General features: G+C 63.7%; 3 protein-coding genes across 3 annotated transcripts; all 3 read left to right on the forward strand.

The window, feature by feature from the left end:
- Positions 1-2,331: 2,331 nt before the first annotated feature.
- LOC135220047 (proline-rich protein 36-like) lies at positions 2,332-3,168 on the forward strand. Its single transcript, XM_064257380.1, has one exon. The coding sequence runs from the start codon at positions 2,332-2,334 to the stop codon at positions 3,166-3,168; it is 837 nt and encodes a 278-aa protein (XP_064113450.1).
- Positions 3,169-6,152: 2,984 nt separating this feature from the next.
- Positions 6,153-7,295, forward strand: LOC135220058 (basic proline-rich protein-like). Its single transcript, XM_064257390.1, has one exon. The coding sequence runs from the start codon at positions 6,153-6,155 to the stop codon at positions 7,293-7,295; it is 1,143 nt and encodes a 380-aa protein (XP_064113460.1).
- Positions 7,296-9,486: 2,191 nt separating this feature from the next.
- Positions 9,487-11,352, forward strand: LOC135220070 (basic proline-rich protein-like). Its single transcript, XM_064257397.1, has one exon. It carries the CDS (start codon positions 9,487-9,489, stop codon positions 11,350-11,352), a length of 1,866 nt encoding a protein of 621 aa, XP_064113467.1.
- Positions 11,353-15,222: the final 3,870 nt, after the last annotated feature.

A 15,222-nucleotide genomic window follows, 5' to 3' on the forward strand; every position in this document is an offset into this window, starting at 1 on the left:
AAACCCGTGGCGGATATCGCCCGCCCGTCCTAGGACCCATGACGGGCCTCGCCCACCTGTCCCAGGACCCATGGCGGACCTTGCCCACCTGTCCTGGGACCCGTGGCAGACCTTGAATGCCCGTCCTAGGAAGGGCAGGTCAGGGGCCCCCAGTCCCGGGACACATGGTGGACATCGCCCACTTGTCCCGTGACCCATCACAGGCCCTGGCTTGCCCTTCCCGGGACAGAGGTGGGACATTGCCCACCCATCTCGTGACCCATGGTGTACATCGCCTGCCCATCCTGGGACCCATTGCAGAAATCGCCCAACAATCACGGAACCCATGGCAGACATTGCCAGCCCGTCCCGGGACCCGTAGCGAACATCATCCGTCCGTCCCGGGACCAGTGGCTGGCCCAGCCCGACCATCCCAGGACACATGGCACATATTGCAAGCCAAACACATGGCTGGCCTGGTCTGCCCATCCTCGCATATGTGGTAGATATTGCCAGCCTGTCCCGGGATGCATGGCAGGGCCAGGCTCCCCTGTCCCCGGGGCCGGGACCCGTAGCAGACATCGATTGCACCCCCCCCCCCGCCCCCCCCCCCCAGGATTCGTAGCGGGTCTGGCCCACCCATCACGACCCATGGGAGACATCGACCACCTCTCCCGGGACTTGTGGGTTGGGCTCAGCACGGCCATCCCGGGACTGTTGCAGAAATGACCTTTCCTGCCCTTCCCAGGACACTTGGTGGAAATTGCCTACCCGTCCTGGGACCCATGGCGAGCCCACCCCACCCGTCCTTGGACCCGTGGCAAGCATGCCCCGCCCGTCCCGGGGCCCTTGGTGGGCCAGGGTGCTACCCGCCCATCTTAGGACCCGTGGTGGGCCAGGGCCGCCTGTCCCAGGACACATGGAGGACAACGCTAAGTGTTCCGGGACCCATGATGTACATCGCCACGTGTCCCGTGACCGATGGCGGGCCCGGCCCGCCTGTCCCAGGACCCGTAGCGGACAGCACCTGCCCGTCCCAGGACCTGTGGTGGGCACAACCCTCCCGTCATGGGACACGTGGCGGGCCCAGCCCGCCTGTCCTGAGACAAGTGGTGGACATCGCCCGCTCGTCCCGGGACCCGTGGAGGGCCCGGGACACCCAACCACAGTCCCGGGAAGCGTGGCATGGCCCAGCACGCCCGTCCCTGGACCAGTGGTGGATATTGCCCTCCCGTTCCTGAACCCATGGTGGGGCCAGCACACCTGTCCCAGGACCCATGGCGGGGTCAGCATGCCCGTCCTAGGACCCGTAGCAGGCCTGGCCAGACCGTACCAGGACACGTGGCTGACATCACCCACCCGTCCCAGGACTTGTGGCAAGCTTGGCCCACCCGTACCAGGACATGTAGCGGGCGATGTCCACCACAAGTTCCGGGACAGGAGGGCCGGGCACACCATGGGTCCTGGGACGGGCCTGGCCTGCCTGTCCCAGGACCCATGGTGGGCCAAGCCTGCCCGTCCTGTAACCCGTGGCGGGCCTGGCCCACCCGTGCCGGGACACGTGGCGGACAGCGCCCACCCATCCCGGGACCTGCAGCGGGCCCGGCCTGGCCGTCCCAGCCCCCCCGTCATGGCACCCGCGGTGGGCTCAACCTGCCTGTCCCGGGACACATGGCGGACATTGCCCGCCCGTCACAGCCCCCGCGGTTGGCCCAGCCCGCCCATCCCAAAACACATGGCGGACATCGCCCGTCTGTCCTGGGACCCGCGGCGGGCCCGGTTCACCCGTCCCAGGGCACGTGGCAGACATCGCCCACCTGTCCTGGCACTGGCGGTGCTAGCCCGCCCATCTCAAGACACGTGGCAGACATTGCCCGCCTGTCCCGACACCCATGGCAGGCCCGGCCCTCCTGAACCAGGACACGTGGTGAACATCACCTGTCCATCCTGGAACACAAAGCAGATGGCGCCTTCCCATACCGGGACCCGCGACGGACCCTGCCCGCCTGTCCCGGGACAGCCCAGGCCCACTGCAAGGGCAGGCGATGTCCGCCACGTGTCCCGTGACTGGCGGGCAGGTACCGCCGCAGGTTGCGGGACGGGCAGTGGGCCTTGCCTGCCCATCCCAGGACACGAGGCGGACATCACCTATCCCCCGGGACATGTGACAGACGTTACCCTCCATCCCTGTCCCAGGACCTGCAGAAAGCCCGGCCCACCCGTCCCAGGATACGTGGCGTACATCGCCCACCCATCCCGCGACCCATGCCAGGCCCGTCACAGGAAACGTGGCGGATATCGCCTGCCCGTGCCAGGACCCATAGTGGGCAAGGGCCGCACGTCACGGGACACATGGCGCCCGGCCCGCCTGTCCCAGGACAAGTGGCTGACATTGCCCGCCCGTCCCCAGACACGTGGCGGGCCCGGCCCGCCAATCCCGGGACACATGGCGGACATCGCCCACCATTCCAGAGACGGATGGCAGGCTGCAGCACGCCCGTCCTAGGACCCGTGGTGGACATCACCCTCCCGATCGTGGACCCTTGGCAGGGCCAGCACGCCCATCCTGGTACCCGTAGTGGACATGGCCCACCCATCCTGGTACCCGTAGTGGACATCGCCCACCCGTCCTGGGACCCATGGCGGACATCTCCCGACCATACCGAGACACATGGCATGCCCGGCCCACCCGTCCCAGAACCCGTTGTGGACATCGCCCACCCGTCCTGGGACCCGTGGCGGGCCCAGCCTGCCCTTCCTAGGACACATGGCAGGCCAAGCCCACCTATCCAAGGACATGTTGCGGACATTGCCTGCCTGTCCTGGGACCAGTGGCAGACCCAGCCCGCCCGTCACAGGACACTTGGCGGACATCCCCAATCCCCACCTGTCCTGGGACTCATGGCAGACATCGCCTGCCCATCCAGGTATCTGTGGCGGGCTCGCCCTGCCCGTCCAGGGACATGTGGCGGACATCGCCCTGCCCGTCCAGGGACATGTGGCGGACATCGCCCGCCCATCCTGGGACCTGATGAGGAAATTGCCTGCCCATCCCAGGACACTTGGCGGACCTTTCCCGCCCGTCCCGGGACACTTGGCGGACATCGCCCGCCTGTCCTGGGACCTGTGGCCGGGGACATCGCCCGCCATCCCAGGGCCAGTGGCGCCCCTGCCCTGCCCATCCCGTGACACATGGTGGGCCCAGCCTCGGACATGTGGTGGAAATTGCCCGCCCGTCCCGGGACCCATGGCAGGACAAGCCCACCTGTCCAAGGACACGTTGTGAACACTGCCTGCCTGTCCTGGGACCAGTGGGAGGCCCGGCCCACCCATCACGGGAAACTTGTCAGACATTTCCCACCCACCCCAAGACACTTAGCGGACATCGCCCACCTTTCCTGGGATATGTGGCGCAAATTACCCACCTGTCCCGGGAATTGTGGTGGGCCCAGCGCGCTCGTCCTGGGACCCGTGGTGGACATCGCCCGCCCATCCAGGGACTTGTGGTGGGCCAGGCCCGCCTGTCCAGGGACACGTGGCGGACATTGCCCGCCCATCGTGGGACCCGTTGCTGAAATCACCCGCCCATCCTGGGACCCGTTGCGGAAATCACCCGCCCATCCCAGGACACTTGGCGGACCTTTCCCTCCCGTCTTGGGACACTTGGTGGAAATCACCCGCCCATTCTGGGACCCGTGCTGAAATTCGCCTGCCAGGTCCGGGACCTGTGGCGAGTCTACCCCGCCCGTCCCGGGACCCATGGAAAGCTTGCCCCACCCGTCCTGGCACCCCTTGGTGGGCTAGGGTGCCCACCCGCCTGTCTCAGGACCCGTGGCGGGCCAGGGCCACCTGTCCCAGGACACATGGCGGACAACGCCATGTGTTCCGGGACCCATGACGTACATTACCACGTGTCCCGTGACCCATGGCAGGCCCGGCCCGCCCATCACAGGACCCGTGGCAGACATCGTCCGCTTGTCACGGGACCCGTGGAGGGCCCGGCCCGCCCATCCCAGGACACGTGGCGGATATCGCCCGCCAGTCTCGGGAAGCATGGCAGGGCCCAGCACGGCCGTCCTGGTACCAGTGGTGGATATTGCCCTCACATTCTTGGACCCGTGGTGGGGCCAGCACACCCGTCCCAGGACCCGTGGCAGGGACAGCACGCCCGTCTTGGGACCTATAGTGGGCCCGGCCCGATGGTGCTGGGACACATAGCTGACATTGCCCACCCATCCTAAGACCCGTGGCAGGCTTGGCCCTTCCATCCAGGGACATGTGGCAGTCCTGGCCTGCCCGGTACACCATGAGTTTAGGGACTGGCGGGGCGGGTCCACCACGGGTCCTGGGACGGGCCCGGCCTGCCTATCCCAGGACCCATGGCGGGATCAGACCGCCAGTTCCGTGACCCGTGGCTGGCCTGGCCCGCCCATACCGGGACACGTGGCGGACATCGCCTGCCATTCCCAGTACCTGCGGGGGGCCCGGCCCGGCTATCACGGTACACATGGCGGACATCGCCTACCCTTCCTGGGACATGAGGTGGACGTCGCCTGCCTGTCCAGGGACCCGCGGCAGGCCCAGCCCGGCCATCCAGTGACCCGTGGCAGGCCCAGCCCGCACATCCCAGGACATCGACTGCCCATCCTGGTACCTGTGGTAGGCCCAGCCCAGCCGTCCCGGGACACGTGGCGGACATTGCCTGCCCGTCCCAGGACCACAGCGGGCCCGGCCCAGCCATTCCGGTACACACGGCGGGCATCGTCTACCCGTTCTGGGACATGAGGCGGACGTTGTCTGCCTGTCCAGGGACCCGCGGCAGAACCGACCCGCCTGTCCTGGGACACTTGGTGGACGTCACCCCCCCGTCCTGGGACCCGCGGCAGGCCCAGCCCGCCCGTCCTGGGACATAAGGCAGACATCGCCTGCCCGTCCAGGGACATTAGGCTGACATCGCCTGCCCGTCCAGAGACGCATGGCAGGCTGCAGCACGCCCGTCCTGCAACCCGTGGACATCGACCTTCCGTTCGTGGACCCTTGGGGGCGCCAGCACGCCCATCCTGGGACCCGTAGTGGACATCGCCCACCTGTCCTGGGACCCATGGCGGACATCTCCTGCCCATCCCGGGACACATGGCATGCCTGGCCCACCTGTCCCAGAACCCGTTGCGGACATCGCCCACCTGTCTTGGGACCCGTGGCGGGCCAGGCCTGCCCATCCTGTAACACGTGGTCTGCCCGTCCCGGGACACATGGCGGGCCCACCCTGCGACATGTGGAGGACATTGCCGGCCCGTCCTGTGACCTATGGTGGGCCAAGCCCACCTGTCCAAGGACACGTTGCGGACATTGCCCGCCTGTCCCGGGACCAGTGGCAGACCCGGCCTGCCCGTCACGGGACACTTGATGGACATTACCCACCTGTCCTGGGACTCATGGCAGACATCGCCCGCCCATCCAGGTATCTGTGGCAGGCCTGCCCAGGGATACTTGGCGGACATCGACCACCTGTCCTGGGACCTGTGGTGGACATCGCCTGCCCATCCCAGGACCAGTGGCACCCCTGGCCCACCCGTCCAGTGACACGTGACGGGCCCGGCCCACCCATCCAAGGACACATGGCGAGCCCAGCCTCAGACACGTGGTGGACATCGCCCACCTGTCCTGGGACATGTGGCGCAAATCGCCCACCTGTCCCGGGAATTGTGGCGGGCCCCAGTGCGCTCATCCTGGGACCTGTGGTGGACATCGCCCGCCCATCCAGGGACCTGTGGCGGGCCAGGCCCGCCTGTCCAGGGACACGTGGCGGACATTGCCCGCCAATCCTGGGACCTGTTGCAGAAATCGCCCGCTATCCCAGGATACTTGGCAGATCTTTACCTCCTGTCCCGGGACACGTGGCAGACGTCACCCCCCTGTCCTGGGACCCGCGGCAGGCCCAGCCCGCCCGTCCAGTGACCCGGGGTGGGCCCAGCCCGCACATCCCGGGACATCGCCTGCCCATCCTGGTACCTGTGGTGGGCCCAGCCTGGCCGTCCCGGGACACGTGGCGGACATTGCCTGCCCGTCCCAGGACCACAGCGGGCCTGGCCTGGCCGTTCCAGTACACACGGTGGAAATCGTCTACCCGTCCAGGGACATAAGGCAGACATCGCCTGCCCATCCAGAGACGCATGGCAGTTGCAGCACGCCCGTCCTGCGACTCGTGGTGGACATCGACCTCCCGTTCGTGGACCCTTGGTGGGGCCAGCACGCCCATCCTGGGACCCGTAGTGGACATTGCCCACCCGTCCTGGGGCTCGTGGCAGACATCTGCCCATCCCGGGACACACGGCATGCCTGGGCCACCTGTCCCAGAACCCGTTGCGGACATCGCCCACCCGTCCTGGGACCCGTGGCGGGCCAGGCCTGCCTGTCTTGTAACACGTGGTGGGCCCTGCCTGCCCGTCCCGGGACACATGGCGGGCCCGCCCTGCGACACGTGGAGGACATTGCCAGCCAGTCCCGTGACCCATGGCGGGCCAAGCCCACCTGTCCAAGGACACGTTGCGGACATTGCCCGCCTGTCACGGGACCAGTGGCAGACCCGACCTGCCCGTCACGGGACACTTGGAAGACATGACCCACCTGTCCTGGGACTCATGGCAGACATCGCCCGCCCATCCAGGTATCTGTGGCAGGCCCGCCCCAGGACACTTGGCGGACATCGCCCGCCAGTCCTGGGACCTGTGGTGGACATCGCCTGCCCATCCCAGGACCAGTGGCACCCCTGGGCCACCCGTCCAGTGACACGTGGCGGGCCCGGCCCACCAATCCCAGGACACATGGCGGGCCCGGCCTCGGACACGTGGCGGACATCGCCCACCTGTCCTGGGACATGTGGCATAAATTGCCCACCTGTCCCGGGAATTGTGGCGGACATCGCCCGCCCATCCAGGGACCTGTGGCGGGCCAGGCCCGCCTGTCCGGGGACACATGGTGGACATTGCCAACCCATCCTGGGACCTGTTGCAGAAATCGCCCGCTATCCCAGGACACTTGGCGGACCTTTACCTCCCGTCCCGGGACACGTGGCAGATGTCACCCCCTCATCCCGGGACCCGCGGCAGGACCAGCCCACCCGTCCAGTGACCTGTGGCGAGCCCAGCCCACACATCCCGGGACATTGCCTGCCCATCCCGGTACCTGTGGTGGGCCCAGCCCGGCCGTCCCGGGACACGTGGCGGACATTTCCTGCCCGTCCCAGGACCACAGCGGGCCCAGCCCAGCCGTTCCGGTACACATGGCGGACATCGTCTACCCGTCCTGGGACATGAGGCGGACGTTGCCTGCCTGTCCAGGAACCTGCGGCTGGCCTGACCATCCTGTCCCGGGACACTTGGCGGATGTCACCCCCCTGTCCTGGGACCCGCGGCAGGCCCAGCCCGCCCGTCCTGGGACATAAGGCAGACATCGCCTGCCCGTCCAGGGACATAAGGCAGACATCGCCTGCCCATCCAGAGACGCATGGCAGGCTGCAGCACGCCCGTCATGCGACCCTTGGTAGACATTGACCTCCCGTTCGTGGACACTTGGGGGGCCAGCACGCCCATCCTGGTACCCGTAGTGGACATCGCCCACCCGTCCTGGGACCCGTGGCGGACATCTCCTGCCCATCCCGGGACACAAGGCATGCCTGGCCCACCTGTCCAAGAACCCGTTGCAGACATCGCCCACCCGTCCTGGGACCCATGGCGGGCCAGGCCTGCCTGTCCTGTAACATGTGGTGGGCCCAGCCTGCCCATCCCGGAACACATGGCGGGCCCGGCCTCAGACACATGGCGGACATCACCCACCTGTCCTGGGACATGTGGCGCAAATCGCCCACCTGTCCCGGGAATTGTGGCGGGCCCCAGTGCGCCCATCCTGGGACCCGTGGCGGGCCAGGCCCGCCTGTCCAGGGACACGTGGCGGACATTGCCAACCCATCATGGGACCTGTTGCAGAAATCTCCCGCTATCCCAGGAAACTTGGTGGAAATCGCCTGCCCGTTCTGGGACCCTTGGTGAACTTCGCCTGCCCGTCCCGAGACCTGTGGCGAGTCTGCCCCGCCCGTCCCGAGAGCCGTGGCAAGCCTTTTCCAAGAGCTGTGGCAAGCCCGTCCCGGGTCCTTGGTGGGCCAGGGTGCCCGCCCGCCTTTCTCAGGACCCATGGCGGGCCAGGGCCACCTGTCCCAGGACACATGGCGGACAGCGCTACGTGTTCCGGGACCCATGACGTACATCACCACGTGTCCCGTGACCCATGGGAGGCCCGGCCCACCCGTCCCAGGACCCGTGGCGGACATCACCTGCCTGTCCCAGGGCCCGTGGTGGGTACGGCCCTCCTGTCATGGGACACGTGGTGGACATCGTCCGCTTGTCACGGGACTCGTGGAGGGCCCGGACCGCCCATCCCCAGACACGTGGCGGATATCGCCCACCAGTCCCGGGAAGAGTGGCAGGGCCCAGCACGGCCATCCTGGGACCCGTGGGAAGGGACAGCACGCCCGTCCTGGGACCCGTAGTGGGTCCGGCCCGACCGTGCCGGGACACGTGACTGACATTGCCCACCCTTCTTAGGACCCGTGGCAGGCTTGGCCTGCCCATCCAGGGACATGTGGCGGTCCCGGCCCGCCTGGTGCACCATGGATTCCGGGACTGGCGGGGCGGGCCCACCACGGGTCCTGGGATGGGCCCGGCCTCCCTATCCCAGGACCCATGGCCGGATCAGACCGCCCGTTCTGTGACCCGTGGCTGGTCTGGCTCGCCCATACTGGGACACATGGCGGACATCGCTTGCCCATCCTGGTACCTGTGGTGGGCCCAGCCCGGCCGTCCCGGGACACATGGCGGACATTGCCTGCCCATCCCGGAACCGCGGCAAGCCCAACCAGGCCGTCCCGGTACACATGGCGGACATCGCATACCCGTCCTGGGACATGAGGCGGATGTTGCCTGCCTGTCCCAGGGCAGGGGGCCGGGCAGGCCGCAGGTCCCGGGACACGTGGCAGATGTCAATCCCCCCGTCCCGGTACACGAGGCAGGCCCAGCCCGCCCATCCCGGGACACGTGGTGGACGTCACTCCCACATCCCGGGACCCGCCCGTTTCGGGACCCGCAGCCAGCCTGGCCCGCCCGCCCCAGGACACATGTTGGATGTCTCAGGACCCATGTCTGGAACAGCACGCCCGTCCTGGCATCTGTAGCGGGCCCAGCCCAACCATGCTGGGACACGTGGCCGACATCGCCCACCCGTCCCAGGACGGTTGGACTGGGCGCACCACGTGTCCCGGCATGGGCGGGCCAGTCCTTGGACCCGTGGTGCGCCCGGCCCCTGGTCCCCGGGACATGTAGCGGATGTCACCCGCCCGTTCCAGGACCCGCGGCCAGCCCGGCCCACTTGCCCCAGGACACATGTCGGATGTCCCAGGACCCATGGCTGGAACTGCATGCCCGTCCTTCCATCTGTAGCGGGCCCGGCCCGACCATGCTGGGACATGTGGCCAACATTGCCCACCTGTCCCAGGACGGTTGGGCTGGATGCACCACATGTCCCGGCACGGGCGGGCCAGTCCCTGGACCTGTGGTGCGCCCAGCCCCCCTGTCCCCGGAACCCATGGTGGACATCGCCCAGGACGGCCGGGCCTGGCTGGCCAGACCAGGCTGGCCACATGTCCCAGATGGGCAGGCCAAGCCTGCCTCAGGTCCGGGGACGGGTAGGCATTATCCTCCATTTGTACCTGGACCGGCCGGGCCAGGTCCGCCCCTATCCCTGGACATGTGGCGGACATTGGATGCTCGTCCCGGGACCCGGAGTGGGCCCGGCCCGGCCATCCCGGGATATGTGGCAGACATTGCCCACCCTTCCTGCGACCCGGGGCGTCCCCATCCTGCCCGTTTCGGTACAGGCGGACATTGCTTACCCGTCCCGGGATCCACGGCGGGCTTGGCCTGTCCGTCCCGAGACACATGGGGAACATTGCCTGTCCTTCCTGTGACCCGAGGCAGCCCCAGTCTGCCCGTCCCGGGACACATGGCAGACAACTCCCACCCATCCCGGGACAGATGGCAGACATTGCCTGCCTGTCCTTGCACCGGCGGTGGGCCCGACCCGCTCGTCCCGGGACACGTGGCAGACATCGGCCACCTGTCCCTGCACCCTCAGCTTGCCTGGCCCACCTGTCCCGGGAAACGTGGCTGGCATCTCCCGCCCATCCTGGGACACAAGGCAGACGTTGACTGCCCCTCCTGGGACCCACGCCGAACCCTGCCTACCCGTCCCGTGACAACGGCGGGAGATGCCCACCACTTGTCCCATGACTGGCGGGCTGGGCCCGCCGCGGGTCGCTGGACAGGCAGCGGGTCTGGTCAGCCCATTCCGGGAGACGAGGCGGACGTCGCCTGTCTGTCCCACCGGTCCCGGGACCCGTGGCGGGCCTGGCCTGCCCGCCACAGGACACATGGTGGACGTCGCTCCCCCGTCCCGGGACCTGCGGCAAGCCTGGCCCGCCCATCCCAGGACACGTGGCAAACATCGCCCGCCCGTCCCGGGACCTGCTGCAGGCCCGGCCCGGCCGTCCCAGGACACATGGCGGATATCGCCTGCCTGTGCGGCGGGACCTGCTCGCCCATCCTGGGACACATGACGGACGTCACCTGCCCGTCCCGGGACACGAGGTGGACATCGCCTGCTTGTCCTGGGACCCGCGGCGGGCCCGACCCGCCCTTCCCAGGACACATCGCGGATGTCGCATTCCCGTCCCAGAACCCGCGGCGGGCCCAGCCCGCCAGTCCTGGGACACGTGGCGGACGTCACACCCCCATCCTGGGACCTGCGGCCACCCCCGCCCCAGGACACTTTGGGGACGTCGCCCCCGTCCCAGGACCTGCGGCGGCCCCAGCCCGCCCGTCCAGGGATGTGTGGCGGACGTTGCCCCCTGTCCCGGGACCCGAGGTTGACCCGGACCCCCCTGCCCGGGACACGTGGCCGACATCTCCCACCAGTCCCAGGACCCGTGGCAGGATTGGCCCGCCCATCCCGGGATATGTGGCGGGCCCTGCCCACCCATCCTGGGCGATGTACACCACAGGTTCCGGGACGGGCGTGCTGGGCGCACCACGGGTCCCCGAACTTGCCCGGCCTGACTGTCCCAGGACCCATGGCAGGCCCAGACCACCCATCCCGGGACCCGCCGCCAGCCCAGCCCGCCCGCCCCAGGACACATGGCGGATGTCCCAGGACCCATGGCGGGGACAGCACGCCCATCCTGGCACCCATGGCGGGCCTGGCCCAACCGTACCGGAACACATGGCCGACATCGCCCACCCGTCCCAGGACCCGTGGCAGGCTTAGCCTGCCTGTCCTGGGACATGTTGCGGGCCCGACCCACCCATCCTGTGCGATGTCCACCATGGGTTCTGGAATGAGCAGGCTGGGCGCACCATGTGTCCCGGCACAGGTGGACCAGGCCTGCCACGGGTCATGGGATGGGCGGCCTGGGCCCGCCATGGGTCCTTGGAGAGTTAGGCTGCCCGTCCCGGATCCTGTGGTGGACATCGCCCGGGATGGGCGGGCCGGGCCCGACACATGTCCTAGACGGGACATGTGGCGGACATTGCCCGCTCGTCCCGGGACCCGGGGCGGGCCCGGCCCAGCCGTCTGGGACACGTGGCATACATTGCCCGCCCTTCCCTTGACCCGGGGCGGGCCTGGCCCGGCTGTCCTGGTACACATGGCGGACATCGCGTCCTGGGACCCAAGGCGGGCTTGGCCTGCCCTTCTGGGACATTTGGCGGGCCCTGCCCACCCATCTCGGGACACATGGCAGACATCACCCGTACGTCCTGGGACCCGCGGAAGACATCGCCCGCCCGTTCCGGAACACATGGCAGGCATCGCCGCCCGTCCTGGGACACGTGACAGACATCTTCCGCCCGTCCCGGGACCTGTGGCATGCCCAGCCCGCCCGTCCCGGGACACATGGTGGACATTGCCTGCCTGTCTGGCACCGGCCCACCCGTCCCGGGACACGTGGCCGACATCGCCTGCCCATCCCGGCACCTGCAGCGGGCCCAGCCCCCACCACCCCGGGACACGTGGCGGACGTTGCCCGCCCATCCCGGGACACCAGCGGTGGGCCCGGCCTGGGACACGTGACGGATGTCACCCTCCCATCCCGGGACCCGCGGCTGGCCCAGCCCGACCGCCCCTGGACACATGGTGGACGTGGCTCGCCCGACCTGGGACCCGCTGTTGGCCTTGCCCACCCTCCCCGGGCCATGTGGCGGAAGTTGCCTGCCCGTCCCGAGATCCGCGTCGGGCCCGGCCCACCCGCCCCAGAACACGTGGCGGACATCGCCCGCCCATCCCCGGTTCCATGGCAGGCCTCACCCGTCAGTCCCTGTTGAGAGCAACACCTATACTATTCTCCTGGGGCTTCTCTGGATCCTTTAGTTCTTGTACTGGTACTCTGCAAATCCTACTGAATCCTCTGCTTCTCCTGGCACCTCCACAAATCCTACTCAATGCTCTCAATTCTCCAGGGGCTTTTCTGAAGCTTGGTTCTTCTCCCGGCACCTCCACAAATCCCTTCATTTTCTTCACCATTTTTATAATCCTCCCCTTTCCCTTTCCTTCCAGGAATCAATAAAACTAATAAAACATTTTAACATGTCATTTCCGTTATAGTTCAATTTCCTTCAAGGATTAACAAAGCAAACTCATTACAAAATAAACATCAAAGTTTCCATACAACAAAATTTTCTCATCTGATCCGTCTGTATCGTGCCATTCCTTGAAGATGGGCAGCTGCTTCTGCAGTCTCCAGTTGTCCCCCTCTATGCGTCATTATTTCTCATGGAGGTTATTCAGGTCGCACACAAATTTCTCCTTTGCTCCTTGCAGCTATCGAACCTCATCTTCCAGGTGGTTGTTCCGTTTGCCCTGGACACAGGCCATCCTCTCCAGCGACTCCAGGCGACGATTTCCTTCCTCTAGAAGGCAATGCCAGCTCGTTCCTCTTGAGTTTCGCCGCCTTAACTTTACACTGGAGTCCACACTTTTCCTTCCAGAGGTCTTTCACTTCCCTCTGAATGCACTGGAACCTCAACTCGAGGTCTTTCCTCTCGGATTCCCGCTTTTCGGTCGCGTCTTTTTGTTCTTGGATGAGCCTCGCCATCCGCGCCGCTTATTCCATCTTTAGCTGCAGGTCTTTCTTCTTCTGTCGTAGGAGTTTCTCGAGTCTCCCAAGCAGGCAGTTTGCCTCTGCCAACTGTGCAATCACATCCTTTATCCTCTCACATAGGCCATCGTTTTCTGCCCGATTTCTTTCGCGTTGTCCTTCAGCTGCTGATTTTTTTCTACCATCTTGAGGATCTTGTCTTCCAGCTGGCATTTCTCCCTCTTCTCTTTATCGTTCCAGCTTCGAGCGAGGGGGCCTTGTCTTGCCAGGCTTGCTGTTGCAACACCTCCTGAGTGATCTGGTTGGCACGAGTGCGTTCTTCCTTTCCGCCCGCCTTCATAGTAGTCGAGCCTCTGTTGCAGCTGAAGAATTGTCCTGTCCAAGTTCACCCGCTGCTCTCTCTGGCTCTGGATGGCGTCTTGCAAGGCCGCAATTCTCTCGTTCAGTTCCTTTTCCTTGGCCTGTTCAGCTCCATCATCATCAGTCAGGAGAGAAATTTCACCAGCGAATAGGCAGCTACAGCAAACAAGATGACTGATCTTCCGTATTTCGAACAACATCTGGACAACAACGTCCCAACAACAGCTGACAAGGCCAGGTAAGGCCACATTCTCTTCAAACTGAAATCCATATCTGAAGTATCCAGTTCATATACACTCCTCTTTCGCTCTCGATTTTTCGTTGATTTTCTATATTCCACGAGAGATATTTTGATTTACCAAAATATAGCAGGAATGATTCTGAAAGATTTTTAATTATGTCTTGTCTCTTGGTGTTACAAATTACTGAAATCTCTCTCTCTCTCTCTCTCTCTCTCTCTCATCTCAAGTTTTGTAAGACCATTAGAGGGATTTTTTGCAGTGCCGTATTCTTTTTTTGTCCTGCTCCTCATCTCTCTCTCGCTCTCGTGCGGGTTACAGTTTACTTCGCATCTATGGCAATAAATTCGGGGATTTTTCCTTATTTACCCTTTTGTCTAATGAATCTCTCTCTCTCTCTCTCTCTCTCTCTCTCTCTCTCTCTCTCTCTCTCTCTCTCTCTAAAAAATATAGCATACATACTGCATATAGCTACTGTTACAACCCTGATATAGAAATACATTACTATTTTTCTACTTTGCAATGCTGGCGGGACCCGGTCAAAAAGAAGTAAGCATGTAAACAAGATCCGAAAAATGGCAGCTAGCATCAGGAGAGTAATGCTATGCCTAAGTCATAAGTTATACCACCTGTAACAGAGTGAAGGAACAATAAAGCTGTGAGTACTTTACACGAAGTGTGTATTTAATCCACCTTAAGCCAGCGAAAGTATCAAGTTATGACAATTGTCTTCGTAGACTTGTACAGCAGCTTCAGGTTAATTTTCACAAGAGCGCCGCCAACGACAAAACCCCACTTAAAGAAGAAGAACGAAGTTATAATCCAAGTAGAGGAATCCAATGATGAAGAGTCACTTCATTTGAAATGTATAGTAAACAAGAGCTCTGTTCAACTTATATTGTTAGTTGTCAATTGAATCATAAGCCATTTTTATTTGAAAATGACACCAGTTCAGCTATTTCCACATTAAAATATGATGATTTTAAGAAGTTAAATTGTACATTACTGAACTGTAGAACTAAATTGCAGGGTTATAACCAAGTGCCAATTAAAGTATTTGGGAAGGTCAAAGTTTCAAATTTTCGATACAAACAGCAAAATCATTCAGAAGTTGAATTCCCAAAATAACTTGATCGGTAGGAATTTGATAGATAAGTGCAATATAATTAATGTCCATCAGTTGAATATAAAAGATTTTGTAGATAGTTTGAAACCTATCAAGAACTGTCAAGCCCGATTGTATCCTAAAGTTGGTCATGTTCCTGTTTTTCAGAAGGTCCGCCCGGTGCCACTGACGTTACGCAATGAGGTTGGGAGTGCGCTGCAAGAGCTTGAAAAAATAAGATTATAGAAAGAGTAGAATTCTCAGATTATGCCTCAACAATTGTTACTGTCAGGAAGCAGAATGGATCCCTTAGGCTTTGTGGGGATTTTCGTAAAATA

Source organism: Macrobrachium nipponense, chromosome 20 (genome assembly GCF_015104395.2).
Source record: "Macrobrachium nipponense isolate FS-2020 chromosome 20, ASM1510439v2, whole genome shotgun sequence".
NCBI lineage: Eukaryota > Metazoa > Arthropoda > Malacostraca > Decapoda > Palaemonidae > Macrobrachium > Macrobrachium nipponense.

Coding starts and splice junctions, on each gene's coding strand:
- LOC135220047 (XM_064257380.1), top strand. CDS start 2,332: ATGGCGCCCGGCCCGCCTGTCCCAGGACAAGTGGCTGACATTGCCCGC.
- LOC135220070 (XM_064257397.1), top strand. CDS start 9,487: ATGCTGGGACATGTGGCCAACATTGCCCACCTGTCCCAGGACGGTTGG.
- LOC135220058 (XM_064257390.1), top strand. CDS start 6,153: ATGGCAGTTGCAGCACGCCCGTCCTGCGACTCGTGGTGGACATCGACC.